General features: G+C 40.6%; 2 protein-coding genes across 10 annotated transcripts in view; one reads left to right on the plus strand and one right to left on the minus strand.

Annotated features, from left to right (window-relative positions):
* Nucleotides 1–15,774, plus strand: part of TRIM55 (tripartite motif containing 55) — a 45,126-nt gene extending 29,352 nt beyond the window's left edge. For 2 of the 9 annotated variants that reach the window (XM_046642682.1, XM_046642687.1), the window contains one exon: nt 14,768–15,774. In XM_046642682.1, coding sequence (XP_046498638.1) covers nt 14,768–14,890 — 123 coding nt within the window. In that variant the 3' untranslated portion in view covers nt 14,891–15,774. Of the gene's footprint in view, nt 1–2,485; nt 2,826–5,988; nt 6,164–14,767 lie in introns of those variants that run through there. The other 7 variants (XM_046642683.1, XM_046642685.1, XM_046642680.1 and 4 more) reach the window with 5 other exon arrangements.
* Nucleotides 15,775–17,171: 1,397 nt separating this feature from the next.
* CRH (corticotropin releasing hormone) lies at nt 17,172–17,762 on the minus strand. Its single transcript, XM_046641753.1, has one exon. The coding sequence runs from the start codon at nt 17,760–17,762 to the stop codon at nt 17,172–17,174; it is 591 nt and encodes a 196-aa protein (XP_046497709.1).
* Between the last annotated feature and the right edge of the window lie 5,288 nt (nt 17,763–23,050).

Below are 23,050 nucleotides of genomic sequence, written 5' to 3' on the forward strand. Positions count from 1 at the left end.
TCCCTGTTCCCATTCCTCCCTTCCCAGTGAGGCTTAGTGGCCTTGTGTGGAAGAATTTGTCCAGACCAATTAATGGTAGCTGTTCAGGGAATAGGAATTTCCAGAGAAATGTCTCCCTATTTGATGATTAATTTGGCAGCTGCTCTCGCTGATACTTGAGCTGGACCAAGGCGGCTGCCTCAAGGTCAGAGAACGCCTCCCACACACACACGCCCCAATGAGAGCCAATTGCCTTGGAGATAGGGAGTCTGGCATTAAAATTTCTGCAATTTCTGCCTCTATAAAGAACCAAAGCTCATATATTTCACCAGAGCATGAAGTTGTAATTGTAAGAGACCCTAAAAGCTTTACCATATCATAGCCACTTGTTGTTTCAAGAATAGACTATCCACTTTTCACATTCCATTCTTCAAGCCCGAAAATAGACCAAAAAGTTGGGTAGGAAGTCTGCTAAGGCCCAGGGCTCTGGAAAGATCAACGAAATTAGGAAAAAGGACTTAGGTGCCAGTGCTGCCACTTCTGCCTCTGCCTCTGGGCGTTTGGTTTCTTTGAGCCTCAGTTTTCTCACCGGGAAAATGAAGCAACTACTCAATGAAAAGATTCATCTATTTACACAACATTGGAGAGTGAAAAATGTAGTACTAAGAATTTTATAAATTGTTTCAGGATGTTTTCATTGGGAGGGTTACTTAGGCCTGACACAAATCGTTCTAAGTCAGAATAATAATGATAGATTCTCAGTGAAATATAGATGGCCCATTGCATTTCTCAAAATATATTTCTTGCCTTGTAGCTCTTATATAAATCTCATTTCCCTAACAGTTTTCCAAATCCCTCCCTGGGCACCCATTTAGCTGAATTTACACAGCTGCTATTACCCCTTTAGATGCTATACACTCCACAAAATCCATGATGGCTCAACTCTGAAGTCCACCTAAAGGTACTTATAGACCTCATTGCCCAGTTGAGCAAAGACTTCGAATGCACACAGTAGAGGCAGTCACAGAATATTAGATAAATGAAGAGATGAAAGAGACGTGATTTTAAAAATTTACCCATTTTAAACATAAGGTTCAGTAGGTTTTGACAGTTATGTAGCATTGTATAGCCACTACCATAATTAACATACAGAATATTTCTACCACTCCAGAAGTTCCCTCATGTGCCTTTGCTGTTAATGCTCTCCTTACATCTCAGCTGGTGTTTTGCTTGTCATTACAGTTTTGCCAGTTCTAGAAGGTCGTTTAAATTAAAATATACAGTATGCAGACTTTTGTGACTGGCTTCTTTCACTTAGCGTAATGCTTTTGAGATTCATCCATTTTGTTGCATGTATCAGTAGCTCATTTCTTTTTATTCCTGACTAGTATTCCCTTTTATGGATATATCACAATTTATTCATCACTTGATGGATGGTTGTGTTATTAGCAGTTTTGGCTGTTGTAAATAAAGCTGCTGTAAACATTCACATACAGGTCTTTGTGTGGATGTTTGTTTTCATTTCTTTCGAGTAAATATTTAGGAGTAGAATTGCTGGATTGTATGGTAAGTTTCTGGTTAACTTAATAAGAAACTGTCAAACTTTTCCATAATGGCTATTCAATTTTGTGTTTCCACCAGCCATGTAAGAGCGTTCTAGTTACTCCACATCCTAGCCAGAACTTAGTATTATGTCAATCTTTTACATTTTAACCATTCTAATGGATGTATATGGTATCTTCTTGTAGTTTTAATTTGCATTTTCTGGATGACTAATGATGTTTGGCATCTTTTCATGTGCTTCTTAGTCATTTTTATATTTTATTTGTTGAAGTATCTGTTTACATATTTTACCCACTTTTTATTGGGTTTTCTTCTTAGAGAGTTGTAAAACTTCTTTATGTATTTTGGATAAATGCCTTTATCAGACATGTTTTGCAAATATTTTCTCCCAGTCTGTGGCTTGCCTTTTCATTTTCTTTTTTTTTTTTTTAAGATGGATACCTGGGCTAACAACTGTTGCCAATCTTCCTGTTTTTTTTTTTTTCTGCTTTATTGCCCAAACCGCACCCGCCCCCAGCTATATATCTTAGTTGCAGGTCCTTCTAGTTGTGGGATGTGGGACGCTGCTGCCTCAACGTGGCCTGACGAGTGGTGCCATGTCCACGCCCAGGATCCGAACCCTGGGCCGCTGCAGCGGACCACATGAACTTAACCACTCGGCCACGGAGCCGGCCCCTCATTTTCTTAACAGTGTATTTTGAAGACCAAACATTTTCAGTTTTGATAAAGTCCAATTTATCATTTTTTCCTTTACAATTTGTGCTTTTTGTGTTCTATTTAAGAAATCTTTGCTTAACTCGAAGTCACAAAGATTTTCTCCCATGTTTTCTTCTGGAATTTTTATAGTTTAAGTTCTTAAATTAGATCTAAGATCATTTTAAGTTAATTTTTGTATAAATGAGATATGGATCAAGGTTTTGTTTTCTGTTTGTTTTCCATATAGGTTTTCATTTGTTCCAGCACTATTTGTTGAAAAAACTATCCTTTCCCTCAGAGAATTGCCTTGATGACTTTGTAGAAATTCAAATGATCATATACATGTGGGTCTACTTCTGGACTCCATTTTGTACCATTGGTCTGTGTGTTTGTCCCTCTACCCTCTACCACACTGTCTTGATTATTATAGCTTTATAGAAGTCTCCAAATCAGGTAATGCAAGTCCTCTACTTTATTGGTTTTATTTGACTTTATTGCTTTTTTCTATTTTTTATCTATTTTCTATTTCATTCATTTCTGTTCTTTATTATTTTCATTCTTATGTTTACTTTGTGTTTAATTTTCTCTTCTCTTTCTAGTTTCTTAGGGTGAAAGCTTGGATTATTGATTTGAAATCTTTCTTATTTTCTTATATAAGCATTTAAAACTATAAGTTTTCTCCTAATCACTGCTTTAGCTGTATCCCACAAGATTTGATATGTTGTATTTTCATTTTCATTTCATTTAAAATATTTTCTAATTTACCTTGTGGTTTCTTCTTTGACCCAGGGGTTATTTAGATGAGTAGTGTTTAATTTCTAGATACTTGGAGATTTGTTCTATCTGATTTCTGATTTGATTCTGTTATGGAAAGAGCATACTCCTTATATGATTCCAGTCCTTTTAAGTTTATTCAGATTTGTTTTATGGCCCAAAATATGATCTAACTTGGTGAATGTTCAATGTGCAATCGAAAACATTGTATTTTCTGTTGTTGTTGAGTGGAGTGTTCTATAAATGTCAATTAGTTCAGTTGATTGATAGTGTTGTTCACGTCTACTGCATCCTTACTGATTTTCTTGTTTTATCAATTACTGAGAGAGGAATTTTGAGGTCTCTGATTATAATTGTGGATTTGTCTATTAATCCTTTGCAGGTCTATCCATTTTGCCTCATGTATTTTGGAACTCTGTTTAGGTGCATTCACATTTAGCATTATTATATTAAAGAATTTATCTCAAGATAAGTGTTGAAAAAATAACTTGTTTTCTATGTCTCCTCTTTTTGTGTCTGCCTGCTTGAATGGATATAGAGAGGGTCCTCACTCACATGTACTATCTTTTGAGGTAGCTTAGAAAAGATAGGGGGCAGATGAGGAGGGGCCTGGAGGAGGAAGGTGCTGACACTCCCCAAGGCATTCCAAATGGCTGGCCATGGGAAAGCCTCATGGCCTAAATCCAACACACCCGTCTCCCCCTCCTCCCCCAGCCATGCACAGGGCTTGCATAGCAAGCACCAGGATGGCTGAGGTGCCGGATGCTTTTAAGTGACTAGGCTGAACTTTATGATCTCATGATTAGTTGTCACTGGTTTGTGGGGCCCTATTTTTAGTTTTGATGTAAATTACTTTATGATCTAATATCTCTATACATTTTCATGACACATTTATGCCCTAGTTCACTCTTGTCCTGTCTAAACCAGTTTCCACAGAACTGCAGAGGCCACCCTGTCATAGGTCAGGGATTTCCAGCACTGGGCTTGTCCTCTTGGCTGAGAAGGTCCAAGGTTCCCAACCCAAGTGTTGACAAAAAGGTGCAGATGGTCTCTTCTCCTGTCCCAAGTGTTCCCAGATCCTTCCTATTTAGCATATCATGAGCTCAGAGACAAAACTCAGGAACAATGTGGGTCACCCACACCTTTGAGCTCTTCACTCTAAAATAGCAGAAGGAATATGTGGAGGTCAAGGCCAGTGCAGAAAGTGTCACCAAGGAAAACCAGCCCATGGCCACCTTAGGCCTCAAGCCAGGCTCTGTAAATGTTGTCTTTACCCATTTTGCCCTTCCTCCTCCCCCCTTCCCTTCTGATAACCACCAATCTGTTCTCTGTGTCTATGTGTTTGTTTGTTGTTATTGTTTTCTATTTTCCATGTATGAACGAAGTCATATGGTATTTGGCGTTCTCCATCTGACTTATTTCGCATAACATAATACCCTCAAGGTCTACCCATGTTGTTGCAAATGGCAAAATTTTCATCTTTTTTATGTCTAAGTAGTATTCTACTGTATATATATATATATACCCAGTTTTCTTTATCCATTCATCCATCAGTGGGCACTTAAGTTGTTTCTGAGTCTTGGCTGTTGTGAATAATGCTGCGGTGAACATAGAGTTGCATATATCTTTTTGATTTAGTGTTTTTGTGTTCTTTGGATACATATCTAGATGTAGAATAGCTGGATCGTATGGAATTTCTATTTTAATTTTTTGGGAGATCTCCAGACTGTTTTCCATAGTGGCTGCACCAATTTACATTCCCACCAGCGGTGCACCAGGGTTCTCTTTACTCCACATACTTGCTGACACTTATTTTTTATCTTTTTAATAATAGCTTTTCTGACAGGCATGAGGTGATATCTCATTGTGGTTTTGATTTGCATTTCCCTAACAATTTAGTAATTATGAACATCTTTTCATGTCCCTGTTGTCCATCTGTATATCTTCTTTGGAAAAATGTTTATTCAGATCCTCTGCCCATTTTTCAATCAGGCTGTTTGTTGTTGAGTTGCATATGTTCTAGCAAAAAGAGAAATCAAGAATACAATCCCATTTACAATCACAACAAAAAGAATAAAATACCTAGGAATAAATTTAACCAAGGAAGTAAGAGACCTGTACACTGAAAACTATAAGACATTGTTGAAAGAAATCAAAGAAGACACAAAGATAGTCCATGCACATGGATTGGAAGAACAAACGTGGTTACAATGTCCATACTACCTAAAGCAATAATATAATGCAATCCCTATCAAAGTCCAAATGACATTTTTCACAGAAATAGAACAAAGAATCATAACATTTATAGGGAACAAAAAAAGACCCCGAATAGCCAAAGCAATCTGAGAAAAAAGAACAAAGCTGGAGGCGTCACAATCTCTGATTTCAAAGTATACTACAAAGCTATAGTAATCAAAACAGCATGATGCTGGCAGAAAAGCAGACACACAGATCAGTGGAACAGAATCGAGAGCCAGAAATAAACCCACAACAGTATGGACAGCTAATTTTTGACAAAGGAACCAAGAACATACAATGGAGAAAGGAAGTTCTCTTCTATAAATGGTGTTGGGAAAACTGGACAGCCACATGCCAAAGAATGAAAGTAGACCATTATCTTACACCACATACAAAGATTAACTCAAAATGTATTAAAGATTTGAATGTAAGACCTGAAACGGTAAAACACCTAGAAGAAAACATAGGCAGTACACTCTTTGACATCGATTTTAGCAGCATCTTTTTGGAAGTGTCTCCTGAGACAGGGGAAACAAAAGAAAAAATAAACAAATGGGACTACGTAAGACTAAAAAGCTTCTACACAGCAAAGAAAACCATCAACAAAATGTAAAGACAACTCACCAAATGGGAAAAGATATTTGTAAATCATATATCTGATAAGGGGTTAATATTCAAAATATATAAAGAACTCATACAACTCAACAACAACAACAAATTCCTATTTTCTGAAACTAGGATGAACAATAGGCCAAAGTTCCAATGAGAAGCAGCCAAGTGGAGCCCTGGGTCTCCACAAGTTGTCACATGCAAAAAGATGAAATTATTTTCATGCAAATGACCTGTGAGACCAAACCATTCACTCGGATTTCAAGGGTAAATATCAACTCCAGCTGCCACCAGAGACCAAGAGGTGAGAGATGCCTGTGGCTAGAAGGCTGGAACGCTTCTTTTCTGAGTTAGATTAATTTCACAAGGTGTTATAGAGCATTTAAAAAAATAAAGCAGGAAACGAGGAACATGATTTCCCATGAGTGTGACCATAGGTCTCATGTTCTTTGAAATGATCTATTTAATTTTCCAAAACAAACTGAAATGAATGAAAATTTAACTATATTCTCTAAATTTAACTGAGGGATTCAGGGTGTCAAATTATTTTCAAACAGAAATCCCTGTGAGAGCGATTACTTGTGTTTTTGCAGATTGGGAGATTCAAGTTTACAAATTGCTGACGTGCCAGATGCCCTGACTGTGCTGGATTTGCAACTTGGTAAAAATATGGACAAAACTCATCAGTGCTCAGGACTGGGCTGCATGTACTGCATGACATTGTCCAGGACTTAATAATCCTGGAGATTATAAGAAGTTATGATAATGAGATGCAGGCATTTTTATGTTAAAAAAATTGTAAGAGAGAGTAAGATTTTTCTTAAACAAGTTTTAATGAGGCCATTATATTAACATTATTAATACTTTTTCATTGTATCCTACAACTGCAATTTTCTTTTTCTGGGCTTTTTTTCTTGCTGGGAAAGTGACATCCTAATAACTGGCAATTTTCGAGGCCTTTCTAGAGGACCAAAAAATATCTATACTAAAGCTATAGACTACATTTTTCAGGATCAAATAGCATCTTTAGTAAATGTCACTTTAACAGGAAGCTAAAATGGATGTATCCACTTTAAAGAGGGAAATATAGTATAAATTGTGTGTGAGCACTGTAGTGAATTCATTTCTCCTGGCAACCTGTGCCTAGAGTTGTACAGTTCCATGAAATCAGTAATAGGGGCACCAGGGAGAGCTCTCTGAGGGAGCAGTTATGACACAGCAAGTTGAGTTTTGCTTTCTGTGTTTTTAAATTGTTTCTTGTTCTGATTTAATCTAAGACTCTTGTTAGTGTTGTACATCCTGTGGATTTTTTCTGTCTTTATTTATGTATCTCAGTAATGTCCATGAAATGCCTTTTCCCCCACTCCAGCCCACAAAGCAAAGAATTAATCCACCCTCATGTTAATGCATCTAAAAAACCAACGCCACGTGGCAATGGGTGTAACTAATGTGCGTACTTCGCCTTGTCGTTTACAAAGTCTTTCGTAGAGATTCTCATTTAAAACTCGCAACAACCCTGTACGGTAGGAATTGTTAAACCTCCTCGTTTTATAGTGGAGGATCATAGAGGATGAGTGATTTGCTCAAGAGCAGAGAGCAGCTGGGAGCTTGGTGCCGAGTGCTCCCTTGTCCACCAAGTCAGAGTGTGTGTGTGTGCAGTGTATAAGGGAGGCCATGCCCGCATCCAGGAAAAGTGAGTGAATTGCCACTTTACCTGGGTTGATGTGACCGAAGCAAAAATAGTGTGACCAAGGGCTCCTCTGCTTTGACTCACCACTCATGACGCAGGCACAGCCTCACAGCGCACAGAGGTCGTGTATAGGCCTCCACTGCTTGCAGACGTGGCTGTCCATTGCAAATGAGAGCACTCCAATCCTTTAGTTGCAGTCCAGGCTGCTGACCAACCTGCTTCTTTCAATCTATCTGACTTCCAGAGATAGCGTCAGCCTATCCCCCGGGTCTCAAGTGTTTACCAGCACGAGCTGCCCCTTTTCTCTCTGGATTTGCGGTCACTATTAACAACTCAGCACTTTCTTCTTAGAGTTGCTTTGAGCAAATTCCTCAGCCTTCCTGAGTCTGAGTATTCTCAGCCATAAATTGGGCATGGTAATACTGTTGACCTCCCATGGCTCTGGAGGAGAACCCATTTGGACTATTTGCCTAACACAGAATAAGGGCAAAGAAGCCCTTATCTCTGAGGATTAATGATCTAATTAGCAGTTCTTTGTAACTCACTTCTCCTTTCAGAATGGGTGCGTACACACACACTCTGTACTGGACACAGAATCCTCAGGTCCGTATCTGAGAAGAAGGCTGGCTTTACGTTTTTGCCAGGCTGTGATATCAGTGTTTTTAGCTTCTCCTTCCTGCTCCTCACCTGACCCCATCAATTCCTAGACACCATGTTTAAAACAAACCAAACAGCATACACCCTGCGTCTTCCTCCAGTTTGACAAAAAGTGAGCGAACTTAGTTTCTTCTTGCTTCCGAGGCCTGAGGAATTTACTGTGCTTTCTGATCTTCCCTTAGCAAGAAGGAAGCAGTTCATGGCAACGAGGCCCCCAAATCCCCTCCCTCCACCCGTCCCTTCCATCCTCAGTGTGTACAGCTATAAATCCTCCCAAGAAAAAACGCTTCTCAGCGAGGGTGTTCCTTCCGGAGCTCTTTTCGGGGGTACCTGTTTCCTTCTTCCTGTAGCATTCATGGAGAGCATGCTGCATTTTCACAGCCCTGTGCTTTGTTTCTAACATCTTGCTTGTTCTGCCACCACGCAGAAATGTCAGCATTCTTGTGAAAAAAATGCCCACGATGGCAGACCTGCCCAACAGAGTTTCTGGGCTTTGACCCTTGGCTGTGTGTCACAGGCCGCACCTCAGTTCCTTCTCAGGCATCAATGACTAGCCTCGGTTCTTGGCTGTACTCTCTTTTCCAGACTGGAATCCATAAAGCTTACACTATCCAAAGGCCTGAGGTTCAGGAATGCTAAGTAGGGGAGTAGGTCATGCTTGCGTTTAGTCTTTCTGAGTAAACATTCTAAACTTGACCTCAGCATTCCTACTTACACCTGTTTCTCGTATCTGGCTTTGATTCTCCGACCCAGCCTAGCAGGTGCAAGATAGACATGGGGCATTTTCCCACTCAGCAGCCTCAAGTCTAGCCTTACCCCTCCTATCCACATTCTTTTAAGGCAAATGGATTTTACTATAAATGGGCAAGGGTTCTTTTGCTTTGGCCTAGAAGGACTGGCATTTAACGTGCAGTAGTAACCAGATCCTTCTGTTAGGTTGCATTTGTGATTGGCATTCACGGTGGCAGAGAAGAGATGGAGGCCTGGACACAAATTTCCTCACCGCCCCCAATATCCCATTCAAGGGACTTGCATAGTGGCTAACATGTCCACAACAGTCATCCCTCAGGATAAGGCTCGGACATTTCTAGGTAAAACGCTCTCTCACAGGGGTGTACGTTAAGCCATTATCATCTAGTAGTGTCTGAGTTGCAATTCAGTTTATCAGTTCAATTACTATCACTTGGATAAGCCTGAAGGAATGGAACACAAGACAGTACATTTTAATGGATCAGGATCATGGGTCATGTAGAGAATGATCATTTGGGTAAGGGCTGAGGCTGGCACCTCGTGGAAGCCCTGGGAAGCCTAGAGGCGGCCAGAGGGCACTCCCTGGGTACTGATCAAAATGACCGGGCAGAGCTCCCTCTTTCCTTTGGGCCAGCTGAAAAAGTAATTTCCCTCCTGAGTGTGGCTACCCAGACCTGTGCCCGAGTGAATATCGGGAAAGCACCCGTTTAGTTTTGTTCATTCAGTGAATCGTGTGGTGCAAGATGCATTTAGGTAAAGGGGCTACTTGTCCCCAAGCCAGAACAAGACCCTGTTCACCCATCTGCACCCAGTTGTATCCCCTGTACTAAGTGCCCAGAGACACGTCTGGCCTCAGTTGAACACTGAAGGCAGTTTCATGCTTTGATTGTCAAGAATCTTGCCACAAGAAGTACGTTGGCTTTTTTTTTTTTTTCAATTTATCACATTTAGCACAAAAATCAAGCCAAAGACTCCATTTAGAATTTTACTCTCTTTTCTTTGACGTTTTCCTACTAACAACTAGCCTTCTGTTAAGAGCAACAAGCTTGTGTGCCTTTAGAGACCAAGAAGGTAACATTAATGAAAAAGCAGGCCAGGTAAAAGAGAAGTGTTGACGGAAGCATAAATACATGCCATAGGTTGCCTTCCTCTTGACTACTCTGTGCACAGCAACTGTACAGGTACAGTCATAAATGGCCGCTGCAGCCAGCCCTGCAGCAGAGGAGGTGAAAGGGGACGGTGGGCACTGCCGAGAGAGAAGGTGAACCCAGTCTGAAGGGGCCGCTCTCCATGCAGGTTCTGGGTTCCTAAGTTTCTGCTTTGTCAAGAGAACTTGCAAATCCAAATTTTAATGTGAAGTCTTCTAATTTTTAAAACAATTTTTAATTGTGATAAATAACGCATAACATAAAAATTGCCATCTTAACCCTTTCTAAGTGTACGGTTCAGTGGTAAGTGTATTCCCATTGTCGTGCAGCCCATCTCCAGAACTTTTTCATCTTGCAAAATTGAAACTCTAAATTCATTAAACAACAGCTTCCCATTGCCCTCTACTCCTGGCCCCTGGCAACCACCTTTCTACTTTCTGTTTCTATTAATTTGACAACTCCAGATACCTCATAAAAGTGGCATCATAGAGTATTAGTCTTTTCCTAATTGGTTTATTTCACTTAACATAATGTCCTCAAGGTTCATCCATGATGTAGCAAGTGTCAGAATTTCCTTCCTCTTTAAGGCTGAATAATATTCCATGATATGTATACACCACACTTTATCTTTTCATCCATTGATGGACACTTGGGTTGCTTCCACCTCTTAGCTATTGTGAATAGTGCTGCTATAAACATAGGTGTGCAAATATCTGTGTAACCCCCTGCCTTCAATTCTTTTGGGTTTATTCCCCAAAGTGGAATTGCTGGATCATATGGTAATTCTATGTTTAATTTTTTGAGGAACCACCATATTGTTTTCCACAGCAAGTACACCATTCCCACCAACAGTGTACAAGAGTTTCTATTTCTCCACATTCTTGCTGCTGACTTTTTTTTTTTTTTTTTGCTGGGAAAGATTCTCTCTGAGCTAACATCTGTTCTCAGTCTTCCTCTCTGTCTTTTTTTTTCCCCTCCCCAAAGCCCCACTATAAATAGTTGTATATTTTAGTTGTAAGTCTTTCTAGTTCTTCTGTGTGACCCACCACCACAGCATGGCTACTGACAGACGAGTGGTGTGGTTCTGCACCAGGAACCAAACCCAGGCCACCAAAGCAGAGCATGCTGAACTTTAACCACTAGGCCATCAGGGCTGACTCTGCTCCTGACTTTTTAATGTTTGCAACTAATTCAAGTGTTTTTCAAAATGCCATGCAGCCACACATTCAGGCCAAACAGACATTGTCCACAACCTGGAACTGTCCTGTACACAGAGACAGATGTCCACAAGCCTCTGGCAGAATGCTTGCTCCTTAATCCCCATCAACAAGAAATGGTTCTAGACGACATAACTTGTCGAGGATGATGCCCGCACATCACACAGCTCTGGATGGAAGCACCTCTCACCACCCTGCTCTTCTGTGCAGTGAAACAATACCCTAGTTCCATAATCCAACATTAATTTTTTTCCTCTCAAAGGACATTTGGTAGTAACAGGAAAGAAATCAAAGAAAAATAAACAATTTTGTATTTCTGAGTGAGTCTGGCTCATGAATACCCAGAATTTCTGGTCAGGTTCATCTGAAAAAAATAGTCCTTTCTCTAAGCAAAGGTGTATCATCCCTTCTGCTGGCCTTTTGTGGATCTTGACCAAATTGAGTCTCAGTTGAGGGAGAGGGAAAATGCTGCCTCCCTATTCCATGTTTTGATTTTATTTTATGACTAAAACTCATATTTCTCAAATTCTCTGAAACCTCATGGTGATAGAGGAGTGTTAAATGATGGTTGTAAATTATGCTCATTTGTTTTGTCAACCGAGGAAAATATGTAAAATATAGAAATAAATAACAATCCTTTCTTCATCTTTTTATACCCCTCAAACTAAACTGGAATGCAGGACAAACTCAAAAGCAGGCAGAGGAGATCAGTGCTGATCATTTTCTGTCCTTTGTTCAGCTTCATGAGACATTATTATTTCCAAGAAATAGCACTTCCTGTAAGGAGAAGAGCCAGCATGAGGGAAACTACTTAAAGGAACTCATATATATAGTTCCATCTGGGAAGGGCTGTAGGAGAAATGCCTGCTGATGATATAATGGGCTGTGCTTATAGAAGGAAATTTCTAAATCTTTAATTCATTCTTCCGTTATGAGAGAGCTGTATATAAAGTTGGGCCACTTGGAGATGCACTGGACAGGAACGTGGATGACCATGATTACAACATGCCAAAGGAATTTAATCATATATATGGGGTCCAATTCTGGAAAGACGAGCATTGCAAATACAATTGTCTTTCCTTACTGAGGGTCGTTGCTATTGTATATAGTTCCTCATAAACAGTCACCAGGTGATTCTGCCTGACAGAGGAGCCTCTTCACGGAGAAAGGAAGGAAGGGAGGGAGGGAGGAAATGAAGCACTTAATATACGTGAGGTATGTGCAAAGTGCTTTAAGCATATTACTTTTTTATTCATCCTCCCAACAACCTTGTGAAATAGGGTCTTATCTCTATTTTACAAAAGAAAACTAAGGCTCACAGAGGTTAAGTGACTTGTCCGAGTCATACAGCTAGTAAGTGGTTAGTCTGGGATTCAAAACCAGGCTAAGCCTCTGCATAAAACTTCCTTGCTGAGATGGTTGGTGGCTCAGGAGACGGTGTAATCACCTAAAGAGGCTCGGGATAATCTCTGCTCTGGGCCCCCACTCTCGCACTGGTCTTTCTTCTCTGAAAGAGACCATTGGTCCACATCGTTTGGAGCAAAATCTAACAACTGAGTGAAAACATGGGGGGTGTAAAAGGAGCAAACCCAAACTATTTCATACCAAGTTTTGAAAGCTGTAGGGTATTAACAGCTAAAACATTTTGAATGGAAGATAGTTTTTAATCTCGCATACAGAAAAGCACAAAAATATAGACAGACTCCAAAAGCAGTCCCAAATCGTTTGTTAGCCACAAGCAGTTTCACAAAGATTATATCCTGCTGTAGAAAACACCTGACCCAATTAGATTCACCCTTTAGATATTTCAGAACAACTGTCATGGAAGTTTCCTCTAGGCTAGGAATTCCCTTCAAGGGAAAGAGACTTCAGAATGGACCCTGGTGGTCTGTTCATCTAGGCAGGATTCAATATTCACTCACATAGAATGGTTAGAAAAGAGGACTTTACGCATCAATGATATGCCCAGATCACTTGGGGTTGTTTTAGGATTTGTGAGAGTAGGGTGACTATGAGGGGAAGAAAAGAGTTTGACGTGCTCCAATAGGCACAGGATTCTGTGAGGATGACATGGATTCCACCTCAACTCCCAGGACACTGAGGTGACTAACCCATTACCAACAGAATCTACTAACAGCCTTTTTAAAAAGCCCCGTTGCACTTGATGTCTCAACTCTTCCTTCGTGCCTCAGTTTGATTCTCCTGAGGTTAATATGAGTTCATGGCCCTTCTTAACTTTCTATCAGTGAGCAACATGGAAGTGGGAGGGACAATCCCAAAGCCATAAGGACTTGGGATAATTTTACTGAATTTGAAACATTACCCCCAAACATATATTTAGGGTAAAATCTGGTAAAGTGCAGGACAAACACTCATTTTTCACTCGAAACTATTTTAAGTGGCAAGAAAGCAACATACTTACCAATGTTCTGCTTCGCCTCTGCCAAGTATTGTCCATTCATACAGCAGCTTCCTGAAATTACCAGGCTTCTGAGCTGAATGCACGTGTCTACCTCATTGCTTTGATATCAGTGGCCTCCTAATCCAGTGGGATAATTTTCCAGTGAAGTCATCAGAATATATTAGCCTGTCTTTGTAGTTCTCCTGGGAAGAGCTGTGTTTGTCATGGTGCCTTTAAATGTAAGGAGTTTGAGTTTATACCTTAAATTGCATTTCAGCAAGACTTCTTTTTGATTGTCCCTCATTGCATTATCAGTTTTTAAACTCGAAACAACATAAATAAATTTCACTTACGAGATTAAATTGATCAATTATTTCAAAATCACAATTTGTATCTGTCTGGTATCTATAAAAGACAGACATCTTTTATAGAGATATCTATATAAAAGATAGATAGATACCTCTTTTGAAATATTGATGTTATTAGATTTTATTGCTTAGAGAAAAAAGTCCTTTCATTCATGATTTTCTCAAAATTAAGCCTGCAGTTTTGCAAAATTATTATGTATATATATGTATATATTTACATCCTGATAGAAATTCTTACTTTAGCAGTGAAGAGATTATAATAATATGCCCTGGGATGTCATATGATGTAGCAATGTCATTTAAATTAGGGTTTTATTTATTCCACAGACTTTTCTAAACCAAAGTTCCTGTTAGTTTCAATGTGCTTTTCATCTCAGTAAATCATGTACAAGTGGATTTTTTTAAAGTTTGGAATAGCCTGGTCTCTTTCCCAAGAACTTCCCTCCACTGCATGCGTTCCTGTTGCCCCCTTCTGGATCATGGGTGTGAATTACTTTCATGGCTCTTGGCCATGGCCAAGATAACCAGAGCTTGCTTTCCATCCCTAATAATAATTATGTCCTATGTAATTATTATTATTATTATTATTATCCTTTCTCCTTGGTAGAAAAGTGACCAGACCAATCCAACAAGGACGAGCCCCTTCTTCCTCTGATCCCGAGTTTCTTCTGTTGCAGATTGGATCTGAGAACCCTCCCCTCCAGGGACAGGCTGCAGCTTCAGGGAGTGGGACAGGAGCTGACTCTGAGCCAGCTCGCCACGTCTTCTCCTTTTCCTGGTTGAACTCCCTGAATGAATGATGTTCATTCCAGCTGCTGCCCCTCTGTCTGCCTGGCTGAGATGCACACAGGCACAGGGAACCTACATGAAATTAGCATGATGCAGATGATGAAAGGGACCTCTGAACAGGATTTCTGCCCAACAAAGCCCTTTAATTCCAGATGACTTATCCAACACTTTGAAGGAAAACAATACTCTCAGAAAATAGTTGCAGAAAATATTTGAAAACAGAAACTTGATCTTATGCAAATCTTTTATTGTGTGGGAAATATTATGAAGGGTATGTAGGTGTGGTATGTGTGTGTGCGTCAGTAACAAGTGGCAAGTGTTGAAAAGTATGCACTACACTGCCGTCTCTAATAGGCATTGCTTTTGTTATTACATCATAGTAGCTCTTACTCTCCTTCCCTTTAACAATGCAGGTGGTCAGTGAAATTCAGTGTTAATTCAAAAGTGACTGATTTATCAATTTATGGACAAAAGGTAAATCATTGACCAAAGGTATGAAATGTTTCACAAAGGCTTCCTCTTTTCCATAAGAGATATCACTGGATGTATATCCAGAAATGTTCTTTGACTCTGGTGACACTTTACAGTCCAGAAGGCTGAAGGCCTAGGACATGTCTTGTGATGTTTTTCTAATCTTAGCTTTAGATATGCAGATACCAGACACTTTAGTTAAAAAAGACTTCCCAAGAGGAACTGTCTGGTTTCTCAACTTTCCACTGTGGCACCAATCAGTGAACCACTGAGAACAACTGCATGTATTTAAATATATATATACACAATTCACATTTTATATTTATATGTATATATTTAAATCATGCTTTATTTGTCCCACCACAATGCCTCCTTCAGAACATAAGTATAACTTTACTCTGTATGAACTCAAATAAATGCTGTTTTTAACAACTCAGTCTTATAATGATTTATTCAGTGTTTCATATTATCTTATTAATCCATTAGTCAAGTGTATTTCAAGGGTCCCAAGGGAAGAAGCATCTTCATATATCCAAAATAATTTCAAAGTATTCAACATTCAATTGAATTTTTTAAGTTATAACTAAACTATCAAAGGCGAATGCATTGTAAAACTAATTAGATGTGCTGTTCAGTTTTAGAAATGAGTAGAGATAGTTTATATTTCCAAGAATTAAAGTGATTAAGATTGGCATAGACATAAACGAGGAGAGGATTTAACAAAGTTATTAGAGTCTAAATATTCTTTATAAGAAAAATATTCTCAGCTGCAATTTTATAGCAACTAAATTTAGTTAAGTGGAGAGGCTATCAAGTTTCTCCGCTTAGAAGTAGGCATTGGAAAATAGCTTAGGAAAAAAAATACTTTATGGTACCAAAGTAGTAGCCTTTTTTTAGGAAAAAAAAATGCAGCATGCTGGCTCTCTAGTCTGCAGGAAAGCCCGCCTCAACCCTTCTCCTCTTTGCTTTCCTCCCTCCTCATCCTCCCCAATTAGTTCACGTCTTATAGTTAATCAGGGTTAAATGTTATTTCCATTATGAATCAATCTTCCGTTTACAGAATTACCAAGTCTTGGAGCTGGAAGCAACTTCCCAAATTATTTAACTCAATCTCAGGGGAGTATTCTGAGGTACAGAGATGAGCCCAAGGCGCTTGCTGGATCTGTGTTAAGCTACTGACATGTTTGTATTTTTAGTAGAAATAATGCAAGGAGTTTTGTTTTTTCTTGTGCTGAAGTCAGTTTGGAGGAAACCAGGAGCTAAGAGTATTTCCCCTACAAACATTGAAGAGGAAAAATAAAGTCACGATTACCTTTGCAGCTTTTATTAAAAATATAAATATTCTACATTCTCTTACACAACCAAATTGACCAAGGGTTGGAAAGATGTTTTATTACTGAAACATTTACAAGGCAAAGTTGATTCAAAGAGTTTACAGATTTTTGTCTCACCCACGCAAGAGAATGACATTCTCTTTGGCTCAGACCATGACAAAATAAATTGGGTGACTTCTGATCAGCTTCTTCAAAATGTTTCCTCCCGAGTCCATACTCTCTTTAAAACACATCAAAGACACTTGGAAATGGAAACTAAAAGTAGACAATACAAATAACATTGTGTTGCTGTTACTGCTCGTGAATACACTTTGTGCATGCTAATTAAGGAGTACAGCCTCTCTTGCTGTACATCCTCTACGTTTCAAGCTATATAAAAATAAACAAATGGTATCAGAGCAATGCTATGATTGAGAATACTGTATTGTTTTTATTATTTTTATTTTTTTGTGCTAAATGCAGAATCTTTTTGGCCAAACGCACCGTTTCATTTCCCAATAATCTCCATCAGTTTCCTGTTGCTGTGAGCTTGCTGCGCTAACTGCTCGGCCCTGGCCATTTCCAAGACTTCTCGGAGGAGGTGGAAGGTGAGATCCAGCGAAATGGGAGGTTCCTCGGATCGCCTCTCCCTCTCCGGTGCCTCCTGGCGGCCGCCGAGGGCATTCTCGGCGCCGGGCTCCGCGGGACCCGCTGGGCTGTCGAGCGGGCGCCGGGGCAGCGGCAGCTGCTGGAGCAACGCGCGGAAAAAGTTGGCGGCAGCCTCGTCCGGCGAAAGGCGGATGCCGCTGCCGCCAGCGAGAGGAGAGGAGGCGGGCGAGAGGGGAGCAGCGGGGCTCTTGTTGAGGTTACCCAGGCGGAGGAAGTATTCCTCCCCCATGCGGAGTAGGACGGGCCGAGCCTGCGGCTGCTGGGGCTGCTGAGGCTGCGGCGGCGGCTGAAAGAAATCCAGGGGCTGGGGGTGCTGCAGGGCTTGCCGGGCGCCCGGGATGGGCCCCCGGGTGAGGAGGGCCCTGCATGGCGGGCAGGGCAGCAGAGCCACCAGCAGGACGCCCACGGACACAAGCAGCGGCAGCCGCATGTTAGGAGCACTAGCTGCGGCACAGAGGTGGGCAGGGGGCGGGATGAGAGAAAGAAAGAGAGAAAGAAAGAGTTGGTCAGAGTTTAGCTCAACTGGGAGGTGCACTTGGGGGTCTTCCCCACTGGACACCCATAGACCTGGCTCAGGCGCTCGGGCGGGCGCTGTCCGCGGTGCTGAAGCGCCCGAACTAGGACTTCCAGAGTTGGAGCGAGATGGGAAGCAGGCTGGGGTGACCCGTCTCCTTCTGAGACCTCTGAAGGGACTGTCCCTGAGTCCCCTTTCTAACGATCCCCAAAACTGATTCCCCGAGCTCTAGAGAAAATCTACAAATTAAAGATCTCTGCCGCTCTAACCCCTCCCCCCATTTCGGATGTTTCAGTGTTTTCCTCCAAATTGAGAACTGCTGCCTCCTCCTCCTCTTTCTCCATCCCTGCCTTTGCGTCCTTCTCTCGGGGGTCGGGATCGATAGGGGACTCGTCTACCCAGCCAGCTAGGAGTAACTAGCAGTTTGGGGAACGACGAGCAGCCGTCTAACTTTGCTTTTGCCACATCCCAGCTACTATTGGAATCTTGAGGCACAGTCAGTAAACACACACACGCACACACACACACGCCAGCATAGGGACAGCCCGCTCCGCGGCGCACACCGTGGAAAGCTCAGGCAGTGCAAAGTTGGAGGCGCGTTTCCGTCTGTGCGCTCCCTACCTTCTGAGGCGCTTCTGCAGGTGAGCCGGGCGCTGCCGCCTCTCTGCAGAGGAACGTCTCCGGGGCTTTTTCAGGGATTTTCTTCCCTTCTCCTTTCTGTCCCCACTCTCTTTTTCTCTCCCTCTTCTCTTTCTCTTCAGTCTCTCAACGGACTTGGGCTCTGAGTTTCTCCACACCAGAGCCTGGAGTGGGATTTTATAGCGTCGACCCTCTTCAGAAACCACGCAGCATTTGCCTAATAAGCTGACGCTCTCTTGACAGCTCGATTGCGTGCTGCCTCTGCTCCTGCATAAATCATAGGGCCCTGCCAGGGAACGAGGGGCAGAATTTTTGCTATCTCAACACTGAATCTCACATCCAATTATATCAACAGATATTTATCGCCTCCTTAGTGACGTCAACGAGCCCTAAAATGGAAGGGCTCCTTATGACTTGTCCATTGACAAAAATTCTTGAATGAAATTTCCGAAGTGTGAAAACATATTGACCTCTTACTATGAAAGGCCAAACTGAGGGCAGAAAAGAGACAGCAAATGAGAGGGGAGAGGAAGGGAAAGTGTGAGGGAAGGGAGGTCTATCAATGCACAGTCCTGTGGGGGAAAGCAGCACCCAGTTACAGGGGGCGGATCTGAACCTCCTCTTCACTCTCCCTCCTAACTTCTCTGATCAGTTGTCTCGGGCAACACCTCAGTATCTGAAAATATCCCTTTGCTAGAGACAAAGTGTTCCATCACCTTTCTGCCTGGATAAGAATGAAAAACAAGGAGATGCGGGTGCAGGGACATCTGGCTTTTAAGTCTCTATCTGCTGTTTCCTCCCAGGAATCCCAGATAAAGGAATTATGAGTCTGCAGAGGCAAGACCAGTACGTCTCTAGAAACCCAGTTCAATTTTTTTTTAAATGATGGCAAGAGCTATCCCCACGATGAAGGGGCACACACCAGGGTCAGTGAGGGGTGCAGCAAAGATTTTAAGTTCTCCCAGAACCTATCTGCTCCTCCTTGTCTCTCCTCTCAGAGTCTGAAATTAATTGTGGACTTTTCTGTTCCAAAATTAGGGAGAGAAAGGACCAGTCAGAGTTGCATGAGTTAAATAAACCTTATTTAGTCTATTCAATGCAAACCCAATGAAAGAAGCATTGATTCTAACTTCCTATTCTATTGGAAAAGGCTTAAACTGCTTGATAACCAGGCTGAATTCATCAATTGCATGTTTTAATGGATGAATATTGAGGCTGTAATAAGGTAACCTCATTCATTTTACTTCCAAATACTATTAACATCCATGATAGTATCCATATCAGAAGCACCCAGGTTGTTTTTTGTTTTTTTTTTTTTTAATCATTTCCTTTTCCAAATTCAAATGTGCTCCATGGGAGTCTGATAAATAAATAAATGCTCTCTGGCACTACCACAGAATGGAATGCCTATAAAACCACACTCAAATTTCAAATTAAATTGACGTTATCATATAGGTGGGAGGCAGTTACCTCTAATTCTGCAATTCAAAATGCAATTCCAAACTCTGGTGTCTACGATTCAATTCAGCTTCTAGATAACCATCAGAGCTGTTTTTCAGAAATTTCCAGTTCCTCATTTCTGGTTTCCTCTTCTGCTCCTTTTGTAGCTAACGTGACAAATGACGAAATGAGTATTTCAACTCCTATTTTGGGTGTATACTAATCCACAACTGCTCTTAGAAACAAAAGGAAGGTAGAAGGAGAAATTCTGGCAGTTTCCAGAGAAGTCAGCCCATGGTTGGGTCTTTGTGCAATGGAATGTACTCTTGACTTAAGGGAACAGGGAAAGAAATGTGTCTTCTGGGAAAGATGTGAGTTGTTAACAGAAGATCGTGATTATGGAAAGAGGTTTAGCCTTTAGAGGAAAGCTGTGTTTCATGTTGGTAAAGGGTATATAGAACCTTAGTTTTTGTTATTGTGGTCTTTTTTAATCTTTTAAGTTGGAATGGATATCAACTTTTTTGCTTACTTTCCTTTATGAACCCTTCTGTGTCCCCACTGGCAGATTTCACCTTGGATGTCAATCAGGAGATGAAAGTAGATTTGGAAGGGGAAGTTCAGGTAAATGTACACAGAGGAAGAATTAGGAAAGGGATAAGAACATGGTTTTAGCTGAGGAGGCGGGGAGGTTCCTCCAGAGAAGACACAACGTGGTTTGGGCTTTGACTCACCTCGTACCCCTTCAGAACTCTCTCCTTCTGGGCCATATGGAGGACGTTGTTTCAGTATGGCTCCCTCATCACTGTTGCATCCCTGCTGTGAGATTTCCCTCCAGTAGGTAGTTGGTTAGGGACAGAGTGGCTCTGACTAGGGATGAGGAACAAAAGGGCCAGACCCCAGAGGAGGAGGGACTGTGAAGAGCAGCCCCTACTCTCCACAATTTATCCAAAAGTTAGATCTCATCAAATCACTGAATGTTCACATTAGAAATAACTTGAATAGATCATTTGGTTTAAATGAGAACCAGAGAGGTTAAGTGACTTACTGGAAGTCACTCAAATAGTGGTTAACTCAGAATTAGAACCCAGTTCTTTTGACTACCAGCCTGTATTATTTCCATAATACAATACCCTTTGAACTTCCTTTTCCAGTAGAGACACATGAACAAATTGAAGTGAGAAGATGAATTTAGGTAAAGCAACATATTCACAAACCAATCTTGAAGTACTTTTTCTTAAACTTTCCTTATACTGAGAAATCTCCAAAGGCATGAGAACACAGAGATTCTTTGTGCATGCTGATGCCCCAGCACCTGATTTTAGATCTCTGTGTGCACACACTGCAATTTACTTTTCAGCTGAATCTGGTAATTATGACATGAGGTTTTGAAATGCATTGCCAACTTAAGATGCATTAATTTGATTTTCCACCTTAGCTCACCTTGGAAAAAAGGATGTTTTGATAAAGTATGTGATATGTGTGATACTTTATCAGAAGTATTTGATAAAGAGTGATGTGATTCTCAAAATAATGATATAAATGTATAATTTGAGAAACAACATCATGAGGAGGATTTACCTGTGCAGTAAACTAAATACGTGAGTCCACAAAAATCACCATGACAGATTTAATCTTACATGTAGGAATAACTTCTTGAAAGGAGTCATTGGGAGAACCAATTTAAATACTTTTAGAACCTAAAAACACAATCCAAGAAACATGGGCACAAAAACAGGGATTACTTCATGTTTTAAACCATATTTTTCAATAAAAACATAATATAGGATATAGTTAAATTTAAAAAGACATGGCACAGCAGTCCAATGAATAAAGAAATATTAGAAATAATAGGTAACTGCTGGGCTTATTCCTGTCATCTGCATCTCCTTGCACTTTCAAGGAGTATGCCAACATGTGCCTCTATTAGCAAAGTTCATAGACAAAGACAAAACAAAGACAGTCTCCAAGTTTGCTAAGAAATGTTTGTTGAAAGGAATCTACCACCTCCAATGACAGCCTTTAAAAATGCCTCTGGCGGACAGGGCGTTTGGTAACTGTAACTGTGCTTCAGTGAGATTAGTAACTACCTTCTGCTTCCATTGGTAGGGCTGGGGAAGGGATCTCAGACAGGACAAATATCTAATTGCTTAACCGGTAACAGTAACTTTTATTAATCTCTTCTGATTATCAAAGCCATTTATCCTCCTTGTAGAAAACTTGGACAAATCAAAAAAGTATAAAGCAAAATACAAAATCCCGCAGATTCCAGAATCTCAAGATAATCTCAGTTAATATTTTGTTGTTTCCCTTGAGAATTTTTGCTAAGCTCATACATCTTTCATAATGGAGATAACAGTGTGTTCCTAATTGTGAATTTCTGCTTAAAACACGCACACACACACACACACACACACACATTTAAAAGTTAAAAGTAACTGGTTGAAGGAATCTCTCTCAGATTCCTAGATTAAGTTTAGGACCTGTGCTCTATCTTCTCCTAACATCATGGATGTCCTTTATCATAAAGTTCACATTTTTTAATCATTAGTGGTACAATATGTCTCTTCCTTGCTCGACTGTAAACTGTGTGGCAGAGACTTGACTGTCTTTATGAACTGTCTTAGCCATTATTCCAACCCCAAGCACAAAGCCAAAACATGGTAGATACCCAATAAACCTTTTGAATGGATGAACTATAGAAAATTTGTTGAATGAATGAAGTATAGATAAATCATCCATAAGCCTATCATCCAGAAATAACTAGATAACAGTTTATAACTAAAATTTTATAATCTATGTTTTCCCACTTGAAATAACATCTCAAACATTTTGCTATATCTAAATGACGTGCTTTTTATTGACTGTATGATATTCCATCAAGGAGGTGTACCACAATTTCTATTCATTCCGCATTGTTGATCACCGTCCTAACAACCTGCTTTTTAATTTTTTTCTACATCCTACCCTTGCACCTTTAAGTAATACATCCACAGAATTGTTTCCTAGTCCTTCAAATATAAACAATGTCTCTTAATTCCCCAGATTGTAAAATGAGATTATTAGTATCCCTCCAGCTTTTCACACACCCTCCTGCACCTTGATGTCCCAGGCTCTCTCAACTGTAC

Source organism: Equus quagga, chromosome 16 (genome assembly GCF_021613505.1).
Source record: "Equus quagga isolate Etosha38 chromosome 16, UCLA_HA_Equagga_1.0, whole genome shotgun sequence".
NCBI classification, from domain to species: Eukaryota; Metazoa; Chordata; class Mammalia; order Perissodactyla; family Equidae; genus Equus; species Equus quagga.